Genomic DNA, 17006 nt, shown 5'->3' with positions numbered 1-17006 from the left:
AATTAACCTCTGGTTAATTAAAAAATGTCCCACAATTGGCCCCCAAATAAAGTGTAGTGTTCCTCTCTTAAAATAAAAAATATGACCATCTTTATTTTTATTAAAACAACTGTGATTATACTGTAAATATATATGTATATGCTTATGTACATATATATTTATGTGTTAATATGTGTATACAGGGAGTGCAGAATTATTAGGCAAATGAGTATTTTGACCACATCATCCTCTTTATGCATGTTGTCTTACTCCAAGCTGTATAGGCTCGAAAGCCTTCTACCAATTAAGCATTTTAGGTGATGTGCATCTCTGTAATGAGAAGGGGTGTGGTCTAATGACATCAACACCCTATATCAGGTGTGCATAATTATTAGGCAACTTCCTTTCCTTTGGCAAAATGGGTCAAAAGAAGGACTTGACAGGCTCAGAAAAGTCAAAAATAGTGAGATATCTTGCAGAGGGATGCAGCACTCTTAAAATTGCAAAGCTTCTGAAGCGTGATCATTGAACAATCAAGCATTTCATTCAAAATAGTCAACAGGGTCGCAAGAAGCGTGTGGAAAAACCAAGGCGCAAAATAACTGCCCATGAACTGAGAAAAGTCAAGCGTGCAGCTGCCAAGATGCCACTTGCCACCAGTTTGGCCATATTTCAGAGCTGCAACATCACTGGAGTGCCCAAAAGCACAAGGTGTGCAATACTCAGAGACATGGCCAAGGTAAGAAAGGCTGAAAGACGACCACCACTGAACAAGACACACAAGCTGAAACGTCAAGACTGGGCCAAGAAATATCTCAAGACTGATTTTTCTAAGGTTTTATGGACTGATGAAATGAGAGTGAGTCTTGATGGGCCAGATGGATGGGCCCGTGGCTGGATTGGTAAAGGGCAGAGAGCTCCAGTCCGACTCAGACGCCAGCAAGGTGGAGGTGGAGTACTGGTTTGGGCTGGTATCATCAAAGATGAGCTTGTGGGGCCTTTTTGGGTTGAGGATGGAGTCAAGCTCAACTCCCAGTCCTACTGCCAGTTTCTGGAAGACACCTTCTTCAAGCAGTGGTACAGGAAGAAGTCTGCATCCTTCAAGAAAAACATGATTTTCATGCAGGACAATGCTCCATCACACGCGTCCAAGTACTCCACAGCGTGGCTGGCAAGAAAGGGTATAAAAGAAGAAAATCTAATGACATGGCCTCCTTGTTCACCTGATCTGAACCCCATTGAGAACCTGTAGTCCATCATCAAATGTGAGATTTACAAGGAGGGAAAACAGTACACCTCTCTGAACAGTGTCTGGGAGGCTGTGGTTGCTGCTGCACGCAATGTTGATGGTGAACAGATCAAAACACTGACAGAATCCATGGATGGCAGGCTTTTGAGTGTCCTTGCAAAGAAAGGTGGCTATATTGGTCACTGATTTGTTTTTGTTTTGTTTTTGAATGTCAGAAATGTATATTTGTGAATGTTGAGATGTTATATTGGTTTCACTGGTAAAAATAAATAATTGAAATGGGTATATATTTGTTTTTTGTTAAGTTGCCTAATAATTAAGCACAGTAATAGTCACCTGCACACACAGATATCCCCCTAAAATAGCTATAACTAAAAACAAACTAAAAACTACTTCCAAAACTATTCAGCTTTGATATTAATGAGTTTTTTGGGTTCATTGAGAACATGGTTGTATAAAATTAATCCTCAAAAACACAACTTGCCTAATAATTCTGCACTCCTTGTATACACATATAAACACATACATATATATGTATATATACATATATATTTAAACATTGCTCCCCCTCGCTGTGTTAGGTTTTCTGCTGTGACTATGGGCATGAGAATGAGGCACACATTTGAGCCTATGGAAGCGTGCTTCCATGAGTGCAAAGCTATACTTTACACTTTAGAGCCGATTTATTAAATGTCTGGCGGACATTAACCGGTGTAGCGGATCATGTCGGCCAGACATCGATAAATGCAGACAGCATACGCTGTTGGCATTTATCATTGCACAAGCTGTTCTGGTGAACTGCTTGTGCAATGCCGCCCCCTGCAGATTGGCCGCTAGCAGGGGGTGTCAATCAACCCAATCGTATTCCATAGGGCAGATTGCTGTACGCCGCTTCAGAGGTGGCGTAGGAGTTAAGGACCAGTGGTCTTAAGACCACTGCTTCTTAACTCCTGTTTCCGGCGAGCCTGAAGGCTCATGCGGAAACAGGGGTATACAGCCTCATTCAACTTATTTAGATCCCAAATGACTCATAACACAAATAAGAAAATTATGAAAAAACTAAGAGCCAAAAATAACGAAATAGACCAATTATTAGACAAAGAAGCAGCCAGATCTATTAAAATTATAGATACACAGGGGCGGAGCTAACTACAGAGGAGACAAGAGGCACAGCTCATGAGCTCCTGCAAAATTAACAAACATATAGCTTAATAGAGAGCATAATTCACATTTCCTAACTAAGTCCATGATCTATACTCATGAAGGGGGAAAGCAACCTTTTTAAAGCCTAATCTAACAAAGCTTTGAACATCTACTACAACATTTGTTTGGATCTACGCCGACTGGAATGACCACGAGGCAGAAGTGATTGCTTGTTTTACATAAAGAATCCTCTGCTACTCAATCAAATATGGCATACTTCTACAAACAGGTGCAAGCATCACTTGACAAATTGGAGGAGAAGATGTATTGCAGCTTCCATGACCTAATACTTATAATCAGAGATCAGTATGTAGAGGAGGTCAACTCAATACCTAAAATGGCGGCTGATATAGATCCCAATGAGAATGACGAGACCTCCCAGCTTAACGCAATAGCACTAATTTATGTGCTAGAAACTGAATATCTGGAGCAAGATTCTTCAGAGAACAAGAAACTTAACTTGGAACTCTCCTTTACAGATGAAGAAGATGTGGTCATCCCTTCGGGGTGGAGAGTGAACACACCACAGACCCACACAAAGTCCTCTCCACATGATACGAGTTTAGCAATGGAGAGGAGCTCTATTTCACTAGCTCTGTTTGAAAAAGATCTAAGGTTTAGGGACAAAATACAGCATCAATTCGCTATCACCTTACCGCTAGTAATTTACATCCTCATACGGAGAGCCGGATTGCTGCCTGTGAACTGATCTCGGCTACTATGGAATCTACTGCCGATGCTAACAGCATCTGACGGAGATGGTTAATACTTGGCGGCTGCTGCCCATCGCAATCAGGTTCATACAGGGAGCCTGTAATACCGATCTGAAGTCTCTGTAGAAGGCAATCTCAACAACCCCAAAAATTCAACCTACCAGCCCAGAACAACTACCAGGAGACATTAAATGCATAGCCGTTGGTTTTGCTGGTTTTCATATTAATCAGAACTATGCTATAACCCACCTTGTCAGCAGTTCCCAGATCCAATTTGAGCTGCCCTATGCACTCTGGAATGAACGGATCACGCCTCGGAATAAGGGAATAGGCTAAGGCCAAGAAATAATAAAAGCATCTGGGACTTTACCTAGTTTAAATCAGGCTGTAAGTTTATAACACATTATTCATTATATTTTGGTTATATCGTTATCTATATCTGAATATACTCTGCCTTCGTATGACCAGACTTAAATCACATAAGTGCATAGTTCAGTTTGATGTTATCTTTGTATGCTATATTATTTGCTGAAAGTTGGTTTCCCTTGTTCTCCCTAACATACTAGAGGACATACACAGTGCAACATCCTATTATATTTAGGTTACAGGACTGTTTCGAGCAAGCATTTTTCAGATTTACATAAGAACAATCTATAGGTACTAACTAAGAGAATTCATCCTCTATGCCACTTAGTAGAAATATGAAAATTACTATGGTCTTTACTTTTTAAGTGGATACTGCGAGTGCTAGCGCATTATAAGAGTAGAGGTTTTTTTAATAACTGAGAAAGTGAATCAGCCTATGATATAAAGTGTTTAGAGGTGTCCTCTTGTATGTCAAGACCTATATCGGAACAATCCATCTGTGCCGGGTATTAGATTTGAGAGCTTGTACTATTTCATTTAGCATATAACTGAAATAATGTTATTTAAAATACACAGGTATATAGCACCTCCTATCTGTTTATATGTGGGGCTACTGATATTTTCATATTACACATTCTTTATTATACTTATACTACTTATTGAAAGGTCATGTATGTATGCTTCCACATGTGATAGTGTCTAAACAATATTACTTATCTGATGAGTGTGTATATCTCCAGATAGGGTTATTTTGCAGTTCTACATGCTCATATAAGTTATAAAATTGACTTATTCCTCCTGGGCAACTAGCTTGCTATACATTTAACGCTACCAATACACCTTATGGGTTAACCTATTTTTACTCACTACATTGTACAAGCGTAATGTCTGCGGACGAGGCAGTTTGCTTCAGCCTTGCCAGTAACTATAGCCAAGCAATATACTATAAAGGCACTTACTAACACCTTTTCTTTATATGTCCTACATCTTGAGCTTTATCATTAGAGTGACTTAACTTTTCAATATAAACCTAGAACCTAGGGAGAAATATAACTATACCCCTCTATTCTTCCCTTAAAATATCAATCTAGAGAAATAGGTAACATCCCCCCCTTATAAGGTCACTCCCTAGGCTACTGAAACTGACTTGTACATACCCTATGATTAATTTCTACCCATATGGCATACTGCTTAGTATTATATTTATATAAAATTGAACTATCGGGTTAACTATTAATTAATATAACATGTTCATCTATGTAAGCATATTATAACCTCTTAGTATGCAGCTCCACTATAGCACACCCACAATTTACCTATGACTCCCAGCACCTAAGATTTATATATTTTCACTCTTTATAAATACTACCTGACATCATACAAATGGTTGTAAGTGTACCCCTAAATACCACTCTGATTACTCTAAGGCACATCTACCTATAATGTAACATTTCTCAAGCTGGATTTATATCAGTCACACTAAATTAATTGTCTTGTCAGCAGGTTTTCCATTCTATTGATATGCGTTGATTAAGGTGGATATGATAGGCACACACTGCTTTGCTCACAATCAGGGGTCATCTGTCTTGGTTCTCTCTCTGAGATTATATATATCTCACTTATTAGACCATCATATTATCCCTCTCCTGTACACATGCTTCTTGCTCCCTCCACTACATCTCCCTGTCATCTTGGAAGGCTCCGCCCCTCCTCTCCTCCCTTACTTCACTCAGAGCGGCTTTTGTCCACTGACTCCACCCCCCTTCCCTATATAACTTGGTCCAAGAGTGACCAAAACAAAATGCTAACTCCCCTTGCCCTAACTTTACTAGACTAGATACTAGACTAGATAGCTCCAAGAATTGTCTTTTTGGCAAGGTGGAGAACATTTTTTTCTTCTTTATATAATATAAAAATGAAGTTCCAGTATACTTTGTCCAAACTCTTTCCTGACACATTAGTCAAGCATGACCTGAAATTTCACTCCCATGTTCTTACTTCATATCGCAGATCTTTTTACCTTCACACAAACAATTAGAATACAATTGATACTGATATCGGATCTCAACGCTTTACAGAATGATACCTTGCGTTTTGGTGTGGCATGGGGAAAAAGCCAGAATTAACAAGAACATTATGTGTACTCATAGAAAGAATGGGGGAGTTGGAATGCCTAATTTAGGCCTAGATTTGGAGTTTTGCGGTAGAAGGGCTGTTAACGCTCCGCGGGCTTTTTTCTGGCCGCACCATAAAATTAACTCTGGTATCGAGAGTTCAAACAAATGCTGCGTTAGGCTCCAAAAAAGGAGCGTAGAGCATTTTTACCGCAAATGCAACTCTCGATACCAGAGTTGCTTACGGACGCGGCCAGCCTCAAAAACGTGCTCGTGCACGATTCCCCCATAGGAAACAATGGGGCTGTTTGAGCTGAAAAAAAACCTAACACCTGCAAAAAAGCAGCGTTCAGCTCCTAATGCAGCCCCATTGTTTCCTATGGGGAAACTCTTCCTACGTCTGCACCTAACACTCTAACATGTACCCCGAGTCTAAACACCCCTAACCTTACACTTATTAACCCCTATTCTGCCGCCCCCGCTATCGCTGACCCCTGCATATTATTATTAACCCCTAATCTGCCGCTCCGTAAACCGCCGCTACTTACATTATCCCTATGTACCCCTAATCTGCTGCCCCTAACACCGCCGACCCCTATATTATATTTATTAATCCCTAATCTGCCCCCCACAACGTCGCCTCCACCTGCCTACACTTATTAACCCCTAATCTGCCGAGCGGACCTGAGCGCTACTATAATAAAGTTATTAACCTCTAATCCGCATCACTAACCCTATAATAAATAGTATTAACCCCTAATCTGCCCTCCCTAACATCGCCGACACCTAACTTCAATTATTAACCCCTAATCTGACGACCGGAGCTCACCGCTACTATAATAAATGGATTAACCCCTAAAGCTAAGTCTAACCCTAACACTAACACCCCCCTAAGTTAAATATAATTTAAATCTAACGAAATAAATTAACTCTTATTAAATAAATGATTCCTATTTAAAGCTAAATACCTGTAAAATAAATCCTAATATAGCTACAATATAAATAATAATTATATTATAGCTATTTTAGGATTAATATTTATTTTACAGGCAACTTTGTAATTATTTTAACCAGGTACAATAGCTATTAAATAGTTAAGAACTATTTAATAGTTACCTAGTTAAAATAATAACAAATTTACCTGTAAAATAAATCCTAACCTAAGATATAATTAAACCTAACACTACCCTATCAATAAATTAATTAAATAAACTACCTACAATTACCTACAATTAACCTAACACTACACTATCAATAAATTAATTAAACACAATTCCTACAAATAAATACAATTAAATAAACTAGCTAAAGTACAAAAAATAAAAAAGAACTAAGTTACAAAAAATAAAAAAATATTTACAAACATAAGAAAAATATTACAACAATTTTAAACTAATTACACCTACTCTAAGCCCCCTAATAAAATAACAAAGCCCCCCAAAATAAAAAATTCCCTACCCTATTCTAAATTAAAAAAGTTAAAAGCTCTTTTACCTTACCAGCCCTGAACAGGGCCCTTTGCGGGGCATGCCCCAAGAATTTCAGCTCTTTTGCCTGTAAAAGAATAAATACAATACCCCCCCCCAACATTACAACCCACCACCCACATACCCCTAATCTAACCCAAACCCCCCTTAAATAAACCTAACACTAAGCCCCTGAAGATCTTCCTACCTTGTCTTCACCATCCAGGTTCACCGATCCGTCCTGAAGAGCTCCTCCGATGTCCTGATCCAAGCCCAAGCGGGGGGCTGAAGAGGTCCATGATCCGGTCAAAGTCTTCATCCAAGCGGGGCAGAAGAGGATCTTCCATCCGATTGAAGTCATCATCCAGGTGGCATCTTCTATGGTCTTCCATCCGGAGCGAAGCGGCAGGATCCTGAAGACCTCCAGCGCGGAACATCCATCCGGACCGACGACTGAACGACGAATGACTGTTCCTTTAAGGGACGTCATCCAAGATGGCGTCCCTCGAATTCCGATTGGCTGATCGGAACAGCCAATAGAATGCGAGCTCAATCTGATTGGCTGATTGGAATCCTAAAATAGCTATAATATAATTATTATTAGGATTCTATCAGCCAATCGGAATTAAGGTAGGAATTTTCTGATTGGCTGATCAGCCAATCAGATTGAGCTCGCATTCTATTGGCTGTTCCGATCAGCCAATAGAATGCGAGCTCAATCTGATTGGCTGATTGGATCAGCCAATCGGATTGAACTTGATTCTGATTGGCTGATTCCATCAGCCAATCAGAAAATTCCTACCTTAATTCCGATTGGCTGATAGAATCCTATCAGCCAATCGGAATTCGAGGGACGCCATCTTGGATGACGTCCCTTAAAGGAACAGTCATTCGTCGTTCAGTCGTCGGTCCGGATGGATGTTCCGCGCTGGAGGTCTTCAGGATCCTGCCGCTTCGCTCCGGATGGAAGACCATAGAAGATGCCGCCTGGATGATGACTTCAATCGGATGGAAGATCCTCTTCTGCCCCGCTTGGATGAAGACTTTGACCGGATCATGGACCTCTTCAGCCCCCCGCTTGGGCTTGGATCAGGACATCGGAGGAGCTCTTCAGGACGGATCGGTGAACCTGGATGGTGAAGACAAGGTAGGAAGATCTTCAGGGGCTTAGTGTTAGGTTTATTTAAGGGGGGTTTGGGTTAGATTAGGGGTATGTGGGTGGTGGGTTGTAATGTTGGGGGGGGGGGGGTATTGTATTTATTCTTTTACAGGCAAAAGAGCTGAAATTCTTGGGGCATGCCCCGCAAAGGGCCCTGTTCAGGGCTGGTAAGGTAAAAGAGCTTTTAACTTTTTTAATTTAGAATAGGGTAGGGAATTTTTTATTTTGGGGGGCTTTGTTATTTTATTAGGGGGCTTAGAGTAGGTGTAATTAGTTTAAAATTGTTGTAATATTTTTCTTATGTTTGTAAATATTTTTTTATTTTTTGTAACTTAGTTCTTTTTATTTTTTGTACTTTAGCTAGTTTATTTAATTGTATTTATTTGTAGGAATTGTGTTTAATTAATTTATTGATAGTGTAGTGTTAGGTTAATTGTAGGTAATTGTAGGTAGTTTATTTAATTAATTTATTGATAGGGTAGTGTTAGGTTTAATTATATCTTAGGTTAGGATTTATTTTACAGGTAAATTTGTTATTATTTTAACTAGGTAACTATTAAATAGTTCTTAACTATTTAATAGCTATTGTACCTGGTTAAAATAATTACAAAGTTGCCTGTAAAATAAATATTAATCCTAAAATAGCTATAATATAATTATTATTTATATTGTAGCTATATTAGGATTTATTTTACAGGTAAGTATTTAGCTTTAAATAGGAATCATTTATTTAATAAGAGTTAATTTATTTCGTTAGATTTAAATTATATTTAACTTAGGGGGGTTTTAGTGTTAGGGTTAGACTTAGCTTTAGGGGTTAATACATTTATTATAGTAGCGATGAGCTCCGGTCGGCAGATTAGGGGTTAATAATTGAAGGTAGGTGTCGGCGATGTTAGGGAGGGCAGATTAGGGGTTAATACTATTTATGATAGGGTTAGTGAGGCGGATAAGGGGTTAATAACTTTATTATAGTAGCGCTCAGGTCCGCTCGGCAGATTAGGGGTTAATAAGTGTAGGCAGGTGTCGGCGACGTTGAGGGGGGCAGATTAGGGGTTAATAAATATAGGGGTCGGCGGTGTTAGGGGCAGCAAATTAGGGGTACATAGGGATAACGTAGGTGGCGGCGCTTTGCGGTCGGAAGATTAGGGGTTAATTATTTTAAGTAGCTGGCGGCGACGTTGTGGGGGGCAGGTTAGGGGTTAATAAATGTAATACAGGGGTCGGCGGGGTTAGGGGCAGCAGATTAGGGGTACATAAGTATAACGTAGGTGGCGGTCGGCAGATTAGGGGTTAAAATATTTGAATCGAGTGGCGGCGATGTGGGGGGAGCTCGGTTTAGGGGTACATAGGTAGTTTATGGGTGTTAGTGTACTTTAGGGTACAGTAGTTAAGAGCTTTATGAACCGGCGTTAGCCCAGAAAGCTCTTAACTCCTGCTATTTTCAGGCGGCTGGAGTTTTGTCGTTAGAGCTCTAACGCTCACTTCAGAAACGACTCTAAATTCCGGCGTTAGGAAGATCCCATTGAAAAGATAGGATACGCAAATGGCGTAGGGGGATCTGCGGTATGGAAAAGTCGCGGCTGAAAAGTGAGCGTTAGACCCTTTAATCACTGACTCCAAATACCAGCGGGCGCCCAAAACCAGCGTTAGGAGCCTCTAACGCTGGTTTTCACGGCTACCGCCGAACTCTAAATCTAGGCCTTAGTTACATATTATCACTCAGCAAGATGAGCCCAGACCTTACATTGGTTTAAAAATGACCATTGTACTCAATGGGTACAAATTGAATCAGAGGCCCCAGAAAAACTCTAAACACCCCTTACAGAGCAAATACTTAGCGATCTACCACACTATATCCCTATGGCATAAGCTAAATGCAAAACACACTTTAATCCAGGCTGGATCTAGGGTTACACCCTTGGTGGTGCCACAATCTACAATCAATATGTTAGTACAACAGAAATGGGCTAACAAGAGTCTCTATAGAATAGCTCCTGTAATAACAGAAGATAAGTTGATCTCATATGAGCAGTACAAAGAGCTTAACCCCAATGACAGGAATATATGGTTTCATTACTTACAATTAAAATCCAGGGTACAAGAAATATTAGGTAACTTCAAATTCCCTATAAATAACACTTTCGAATCCCTGTACGTCACTAAGGAATATGTTAGAGGTGTGATATCGATCCTTTATCTAATACTTAACAGTAACTCTAATCTAGGTAAATCACAAATTATGTTAAAATGGGAGCAGGACTTAGGTAAGACTTGGCCTCTTAAGATATGGATTGATACCTTAACTTATGGTCTATCGTTCTCATATAATGCCGCTCTTAAAGAAAATTACATAAAGGTAGCATTTAAGTGGTATCTTCACCCAACTAGATTTGGAAGACGGGAAAATCAGCTCCCACATATTATAAACTATGTGGCCCTCTGGGTCGAGATGGAATTTCCTTATAATAAAACATGGCACCGACAATGATGTAACAACAACATTGACATTTTTGAAAAATTCTTTATTTGACAGAATCGTTTATATGTAACAAATAATATAACATGTATAGACAATGTACCATCTGTACTTTAATGGATTATTGAACTGTTTTCTTTTTCTGTATATTAACTCTGTAAAAAATACAATAAAAACAATTTCAACATAATAATTTCAGCAGTAAACATTTTTCCCATTATTTGTATCTCATTTTTTTCCATTCACCTTACTTTATTCATATATATCCTCCTTTTATGTCTATCATTAACCTTTTGTTAACCTTGCTAGAAATAGTTAAAGGGATATTCCTGCCAAAACTGGAATACACATGGATACATTTTGGTTTTGAATAGAAGCCTTTTTGTAATATATATGCATTAGCAAAAATGCTTCTAATAAAAGCTATAGCTGTTTCAAATGTGTATTTAAGTATCCACCGTGCACCAGCATTTTAAACTCAGCACTTACTCAAAGAGCCAAAGGTGCTTGTGCCATGTGTTAATGACTCAGTTTGTTAATTGCTGACATGATACAAGCCCCACTGGCACTCTCAGCAGCTGCAGTATTTAAAATGCTGGTGCACTGAGAATATCTATCAATTCTCCACATGCACGTGCAGAGAAAAATGTTAACACTAAAACAGTGATAACTTTTACTAGAATCATTTTTGCCAATACATTTATATTGCCAATATGTTTCTATTCAAAAAAGTAATGCATCTAGGTGCATTTAAATTTTGACCAGACTGTCCCTTTAATATACAAAAAAGTACTGTGTTTGTATAAAAGAATAAAAATCAATGTATATACATATTTTTATAGTTATCAGTAAGATGACATATGTTTATCTACGTAAACAAACTGATTGAATTTAGCCCAACATTGACATAAATAACATAAAATGAATGTAATAATTCTTAAAGAACAAGTTATGAATATTTAAGAAAAACATAAGAAGCTGGTTAATTTCTCTCATATTCATTTTGTTTTCTAAGAAACATTAAGAAATATATTTTTTGTCATTGACCACAACTATGCCGTATTTTACAAGATCATGTTTTAAATACAAGAAATGTTTGAAAATGAGTGATATAGTAATTGAAGATTTCATCCCGAAACACAAAACCACTTTATATATATATTTTTTAAATAACAAAAATGTACAGCTTTTTGCCATTGAGCAGATTGCTGACTAGGACATTGATGTTAAGGCAACAATACACTTCTGATCTTTAGCTGAGCAAGGCCAATGACTGGCGACTCTGCACATATGCTGTTCCTAATTGGCTACCTGGCTGTTTTAGGTACTGCATCAGTAGTGCAGTGCTACTTTATCAATATGGTTGCATAAGCCCAATTACATTTTAATAATCCAATTACCCTGGAATTTTACTTCTACAACCTAGAAAAGTGTATGTCCTGCAAGACAGCTCTAAAATGCATTATAAACCTCATACATATATTTTACAGAACTTTGACATATAGAAATCAAGTAATGTATTTGCAGAATCCTGTCTAATTTGCTCTTCAGATGGTTTAAACACATGAACGACCAATTGCATAAAACAAAAAAAAACAAAAAATAATCTTTATACCATTTTCTTGTCTTGATACTTCAAAACCTGTGACACGGAATAAGGAACTAGACTGACAGCAGTCAGGGGGACAGCAATGCTTTTGCAAAAGGATAAAAAGTAGTAGAGACTTTCCTCCTGGGTAGGAATTTCAAAGGAGTCAAATATATGGATAATAAGCAGAGAGGACATAATGCAGGACAGGCGGAATGTGACGACTCCTCCCTGCTTCCCTTGGCAGCTTTCCTTATACATCTGAGAGTTTAGGGCAAGCCCCAAGCCCAAGAAAATACCCAGGTTCCTGATGAGGCCTGCAAATGGAGTGGTTTCAATGTGAATCCATTCAGGCTTGGCGCACCACCTCTTGGCTTTTTCCATTGTCCATAACAGATCCACATCCACAGCTTTAAGAATTAAATAGAATCCCAGAGCAAAAAAGAATAGGAAACAGGTGGTGTAGATGTACGTTCTCAGACTGGCCTTGTAGATAGACTGGACATGGTTAAATATTTCAGCCACTAAAATGCCTGGTAAAAAAAGATATTTAACAGTTAGCAATCTTAGGAATTGTCTGTTCAAATACTAACATAAAGGGGCAGTAAAGTCAAAATTAAACTTGACTCATTATTTGGATAGAGTACACAATTTTCTAAAAATATCAGTTTACTTCTATCACTAAAGGTGCTTCATTCTCTTGGTATCCTTTGTGTAACATTAAACGTAGGTAAGCTAATAGGGACTCAGGAGTGTGCAGGTGTCTTTAGCATTTTATGGTAGCAGTATTATATTTACAACAATGTTTGTAGCAATGTTATAAACTGTTAACAAACACTGCAGACCTGTTTAAAAGTGTGCTTTATCTGGATCATGACAGTTTAATTTTGACTTCACTGTCACTTTAACTAAGTAAATGTGCCCAATTATTCCTGGCCAAAAAATCTATAGTCAATATGATATAGTTCTAGATTTGAAATGCAAACAGTTTATCACAATAGGAATAAATATTAATTCCTTAAAGGGACACTCAAGTCAAAATTAAACTTCATTATTCAGATGGAGCATGCAAATTTTCAATTTCCAATTTACTTCCATTAACAAAATGTGCACAGTCTTTTTATATTTTCACTTTTTGAGTCACCAGCTCCTACTGAGCATGTGCAAGAATTCACAGCATATACGTATATGCATTTGTGATTGGCTGATGTTTGTCACATGATACAGGAGGAGTGGAAATAGACATAACTTTGCCATTTATTTAACAAAAATCTACTACTCATGTGAAGTTCAGACTAAGTGCTATTGCATTGTCTTCTTATCATGCATTTGTTAATTATGCAAATCTACAATGTTGACTGGTCCTTTAAAGGGTCATGAAACCTAAAATATTTCTTTCAAGATTCAGATAGAGCATACAATTTTAAAGGGACAGTCTACTCCAGAATTGTTATTGTTCAAAAAGATAGATAATCCCTTTATTACCCATTCCTCAGTTTTGCATAACCACCTCTGTTATATTAATATATGTTTTACCTCCATTATTGCCTTGTATCTAAGCCTCTACTGACTGCCCCTTATTTCAGTTATTTTGACAAACTTGCATTTTAGTCAGTGTTAACTCATAAATAACTCCACAGGAGAGAGCACAATATTAACTATGTGGCACACAGGAACTAGTGCTGTCTAGCTTTAAAACATTGTCAAAATGCATGGCCTTCAGGGGCTTAGAAATTAGCATATGAACCTACCTAGGTTTGACTTTAAACAAAGAATACCAAGAGAACAAAGCAAATTTGATGATAAGTAAAAGTAAGCAAACTGGGAAGTTGTTTAAAATTGCATGCCCTATCTGAATCATGAAAATGTACTTGAACTAGACTGTCCCTTTAAACAACTTTCTAATTTATTTCTATTATCAAATTTTCTTTGTTATCTTGGTATCTTTTGTTGAAAATAGCTCAGGAGCGTGCACATTTCTGGAGCACTATATGGCAACAGTTTTGCTAGAATGTTATCCATTTGCAAAATCAGTAGATGGCAGCACTATTTCCTGCCATGTAGTGATCCAGACACCCACTTAGATATATCTCACAAAGAATACCATGGGAACGATACAACGGTCTGAATCACACAAAAATAATAATAATTTAATAACTTTACCTAATAGCTATTAAAAAAAAAAAAGCTACAAAAAATTGAAATAAATGCACAATGTTGTAATGTTCTGTTTTCTTGGTGGTGATACAATGTAAATATCCTAAACTGATAATCCTGACAAAGGTTTCCCTTAATAGCATTTTTGTTGAGCTAAAATATATCTGTGTTTGTACCTGAAATGACGCCAGCAATCACCTGATGAGGGAAATGTGCTGCCACAAATACGCGAGACAGGCAAACATTTATCTGCACTCCCCAGAATACTGCCCACAGGATCCATCGTTGGCACCTGGAATGAAAACCATGGTGAGTCTCTGCTTCTCTGCACCAATCAGTGGCTCAGCCAACTGTAGTCAAGGGTAGAAATTCCAATCTGGCTTGATGTAAATCAAGAGCTGTTATAGGAGTTTTAGGGCTAGATTACAAGTGGCGCGGTAAAATGCGTTATTGTGTAAGCTTTCCTAGAGTTAAGCTTTTTGTGCTAGTCAGGTTGCAAAAAAAACAACAAAAAAACGTATTTTGCAAGCGGTAACCCGACTAGAGCAAAAATTCTAACTACGATTATTGTGTGCGCGTGCATGTATTCCCCCACAGTAATCAATGGAGAAAAAATGGAGAAAAAAAATGTTGAAAAAAACTAAACACCAATCACAAAAACAACATAGCATATTCGTATTAGAAAATGTATAAGATTTACAGTAAATACAGTCAAAATCTTTATTAAATATGAATATTGCATAACTATGTTTTATCATGTTTTCATCTACTTAAAGGGACACTGAACCCAAATTTTTTCTTTTGTAATTCAGAAAGAGCATGCAATTTTAAGCAACTTTCTAATTTACTTCTATTATCAATTTTTCTTCGTTCTCTTGCTATCATTATTTGAAAAAGAAGGCATCTAAGCTTTTTTTTGGTTTCAGTACTCTGGACAGCACTTTTTTATTGGTGGATGAATTTATCCACCAAGCAGCAAGGACAACCCAGGTTGTTCACCAAAAATGGGCCGGCATCTAAACTTATATTCTTACATTTCAAATAAAGATACCAAGAGAATGAAGAAAATTTGATAATAGGAGTAAATTAGAAATTTGCTTAAAATTGCATGCTCAATCTGAATCTTTAAAGGTACATTAAACCCAATTTTTTCTTTCTTTCATGATTTAGAAAGAGCATACAATTTTAAACAACTTTCCAATTTACTTCTATTATCTAATTTGCTTCATTCTCTTGATATGCTTTGTTGAAAAGCATATTTAAATAGGCTTAATTAGCTGCTGATCGGTGACTGCACATAGATGCCTCAATTGATTGGCTCACCCAAGTGCATTGCTATTTCTTCAACAAACGATATCTGAAGAATGAAGCAAATTAAATAATAGAAGTAAATTGGAATGTTGTTTAAAATTGTATTCTCTGTTTTAATCATGAAATAAATATTTTGGGTTTCATGTCCCTTCAATGGCAAAGGGCTCTAATGCACTAATATATATGTCTATATATGTGTACGTATACAGTATATTTATGTGTTTATTTGTGTATATATGTCTGTAAATACATACACATATAAATACATTAATATATATGTACACACACATATATATATATATATATACTGTATATATATATATATATATATATATATATATATATATATATATATATATATATATATATATATATATATACATATACATTTTTAGATATGTATGTATCTCAATGTTAAATTCCTTTTGTGGATTTTTTTTTCTTACACCCGAGATCTCATGTCTTTGATCCCTTATAACTTTTGTGTGCAATATTTTTTAAAATAATTTTTATTAGACATTGTTAATGTAAGTGTAAGTGTATTTTGTAATGTATTTTTGAAGTGTTTTGTGCATTTTTTTTGTTTCGGAAAACAGTTAACCACAGCTCTGATTTTGCTCAACTTGTAATACAAGCGCAATGGAAAAGGGGCGCAAACTATTCCAATAACGCTAGGGAATGCCTTTCTGCCTCACTTCTAATCTAGCCCTTAATTTGAACATGATTTGATGTGGAAACTAATTTAGTGCTTTTAAACTCAGCAACAATACAGTTTTCAGAGATGCAACTAATTTAAAAAAAATATTTTTATTGCTTCATCTTTATGGCAATAGGCAAATCCAGCGTGCAAGGCCAGAATGTATTCCTCTGGCCACAAATGAATCCGTTACAAGGCTTACTTAGGGCTTCAGAATCAGAAACTCTCCTGCATGGTGAGAAATTAAACATGGCATTATTGAGCATTGTATTGTAATGAATGTGTCTCTCCTTCACACCCAGAACCCTGCAGAGCAAATACAGCTCTCAAGCTAAAAGTTGCCTTTATAAAATTCCTTAAAGGAGCTTATAGAACTGAAGACAGTTCAAAGATAATCTCACTATGGCAGAGAGATCATTGAAAACTTTTTATTGGCACTTGACAACTGAAGTTGCTTTACCTTTAAAATAAGTATCATAGGAAATTACTCCAAATCTGGACGAACAGGCAATATCTGAAACCCCC

At 37.2% G+C, this 17006-nt stretch overlaps 1 protein-coding gene across 1 annotated transcript in view; it reads right to left on the bottom strand.

Annotated features, from left to right (window-relative positions):
• Positions 1-10753: 10753 nt before the first annotated feature.
• The window catches only part of LOC128646107 (glucose-6-phosphatase catalytic subunit 1), a 36339-nt gene continuing 30086 nt past the window's right edge, over positions 10754-17006 (bottom strand). The window contains exons 4-5 of the mRNA XM_053699560.1: positions 14650-14765; positions 10754-12849 (exon numbers count right to left, since the gene is read on the bottom strand). Coding sequence (XP_053555535.1) covers positions 12338-12849; positions 14650-14765 — 628 coding nt within the window. The 3' untranslated portion in view covers positions 10754-12337. The remainder of the gene's footprint in view (positions 12850-14649; positions 14766-17006) is intronic.

The sequence above is a fragment of the Bombina bombina genome, chromosome 1 (genome assembly GCF_027579735.1).
Source record: "Bombina bombina isolate aBomBom1 chromosome 1, aBomBom1.pri, whole genome shotgun sequence".
Lineage (NCBI taxonomy): Eukaryota > Metazoa > Chordata > Amphibia > Anura > Bombinatoridae > Bombina > Bombina bombina.
This window is presented reverse-complemented; position numbering and strand designations above follow the sequence as displayed.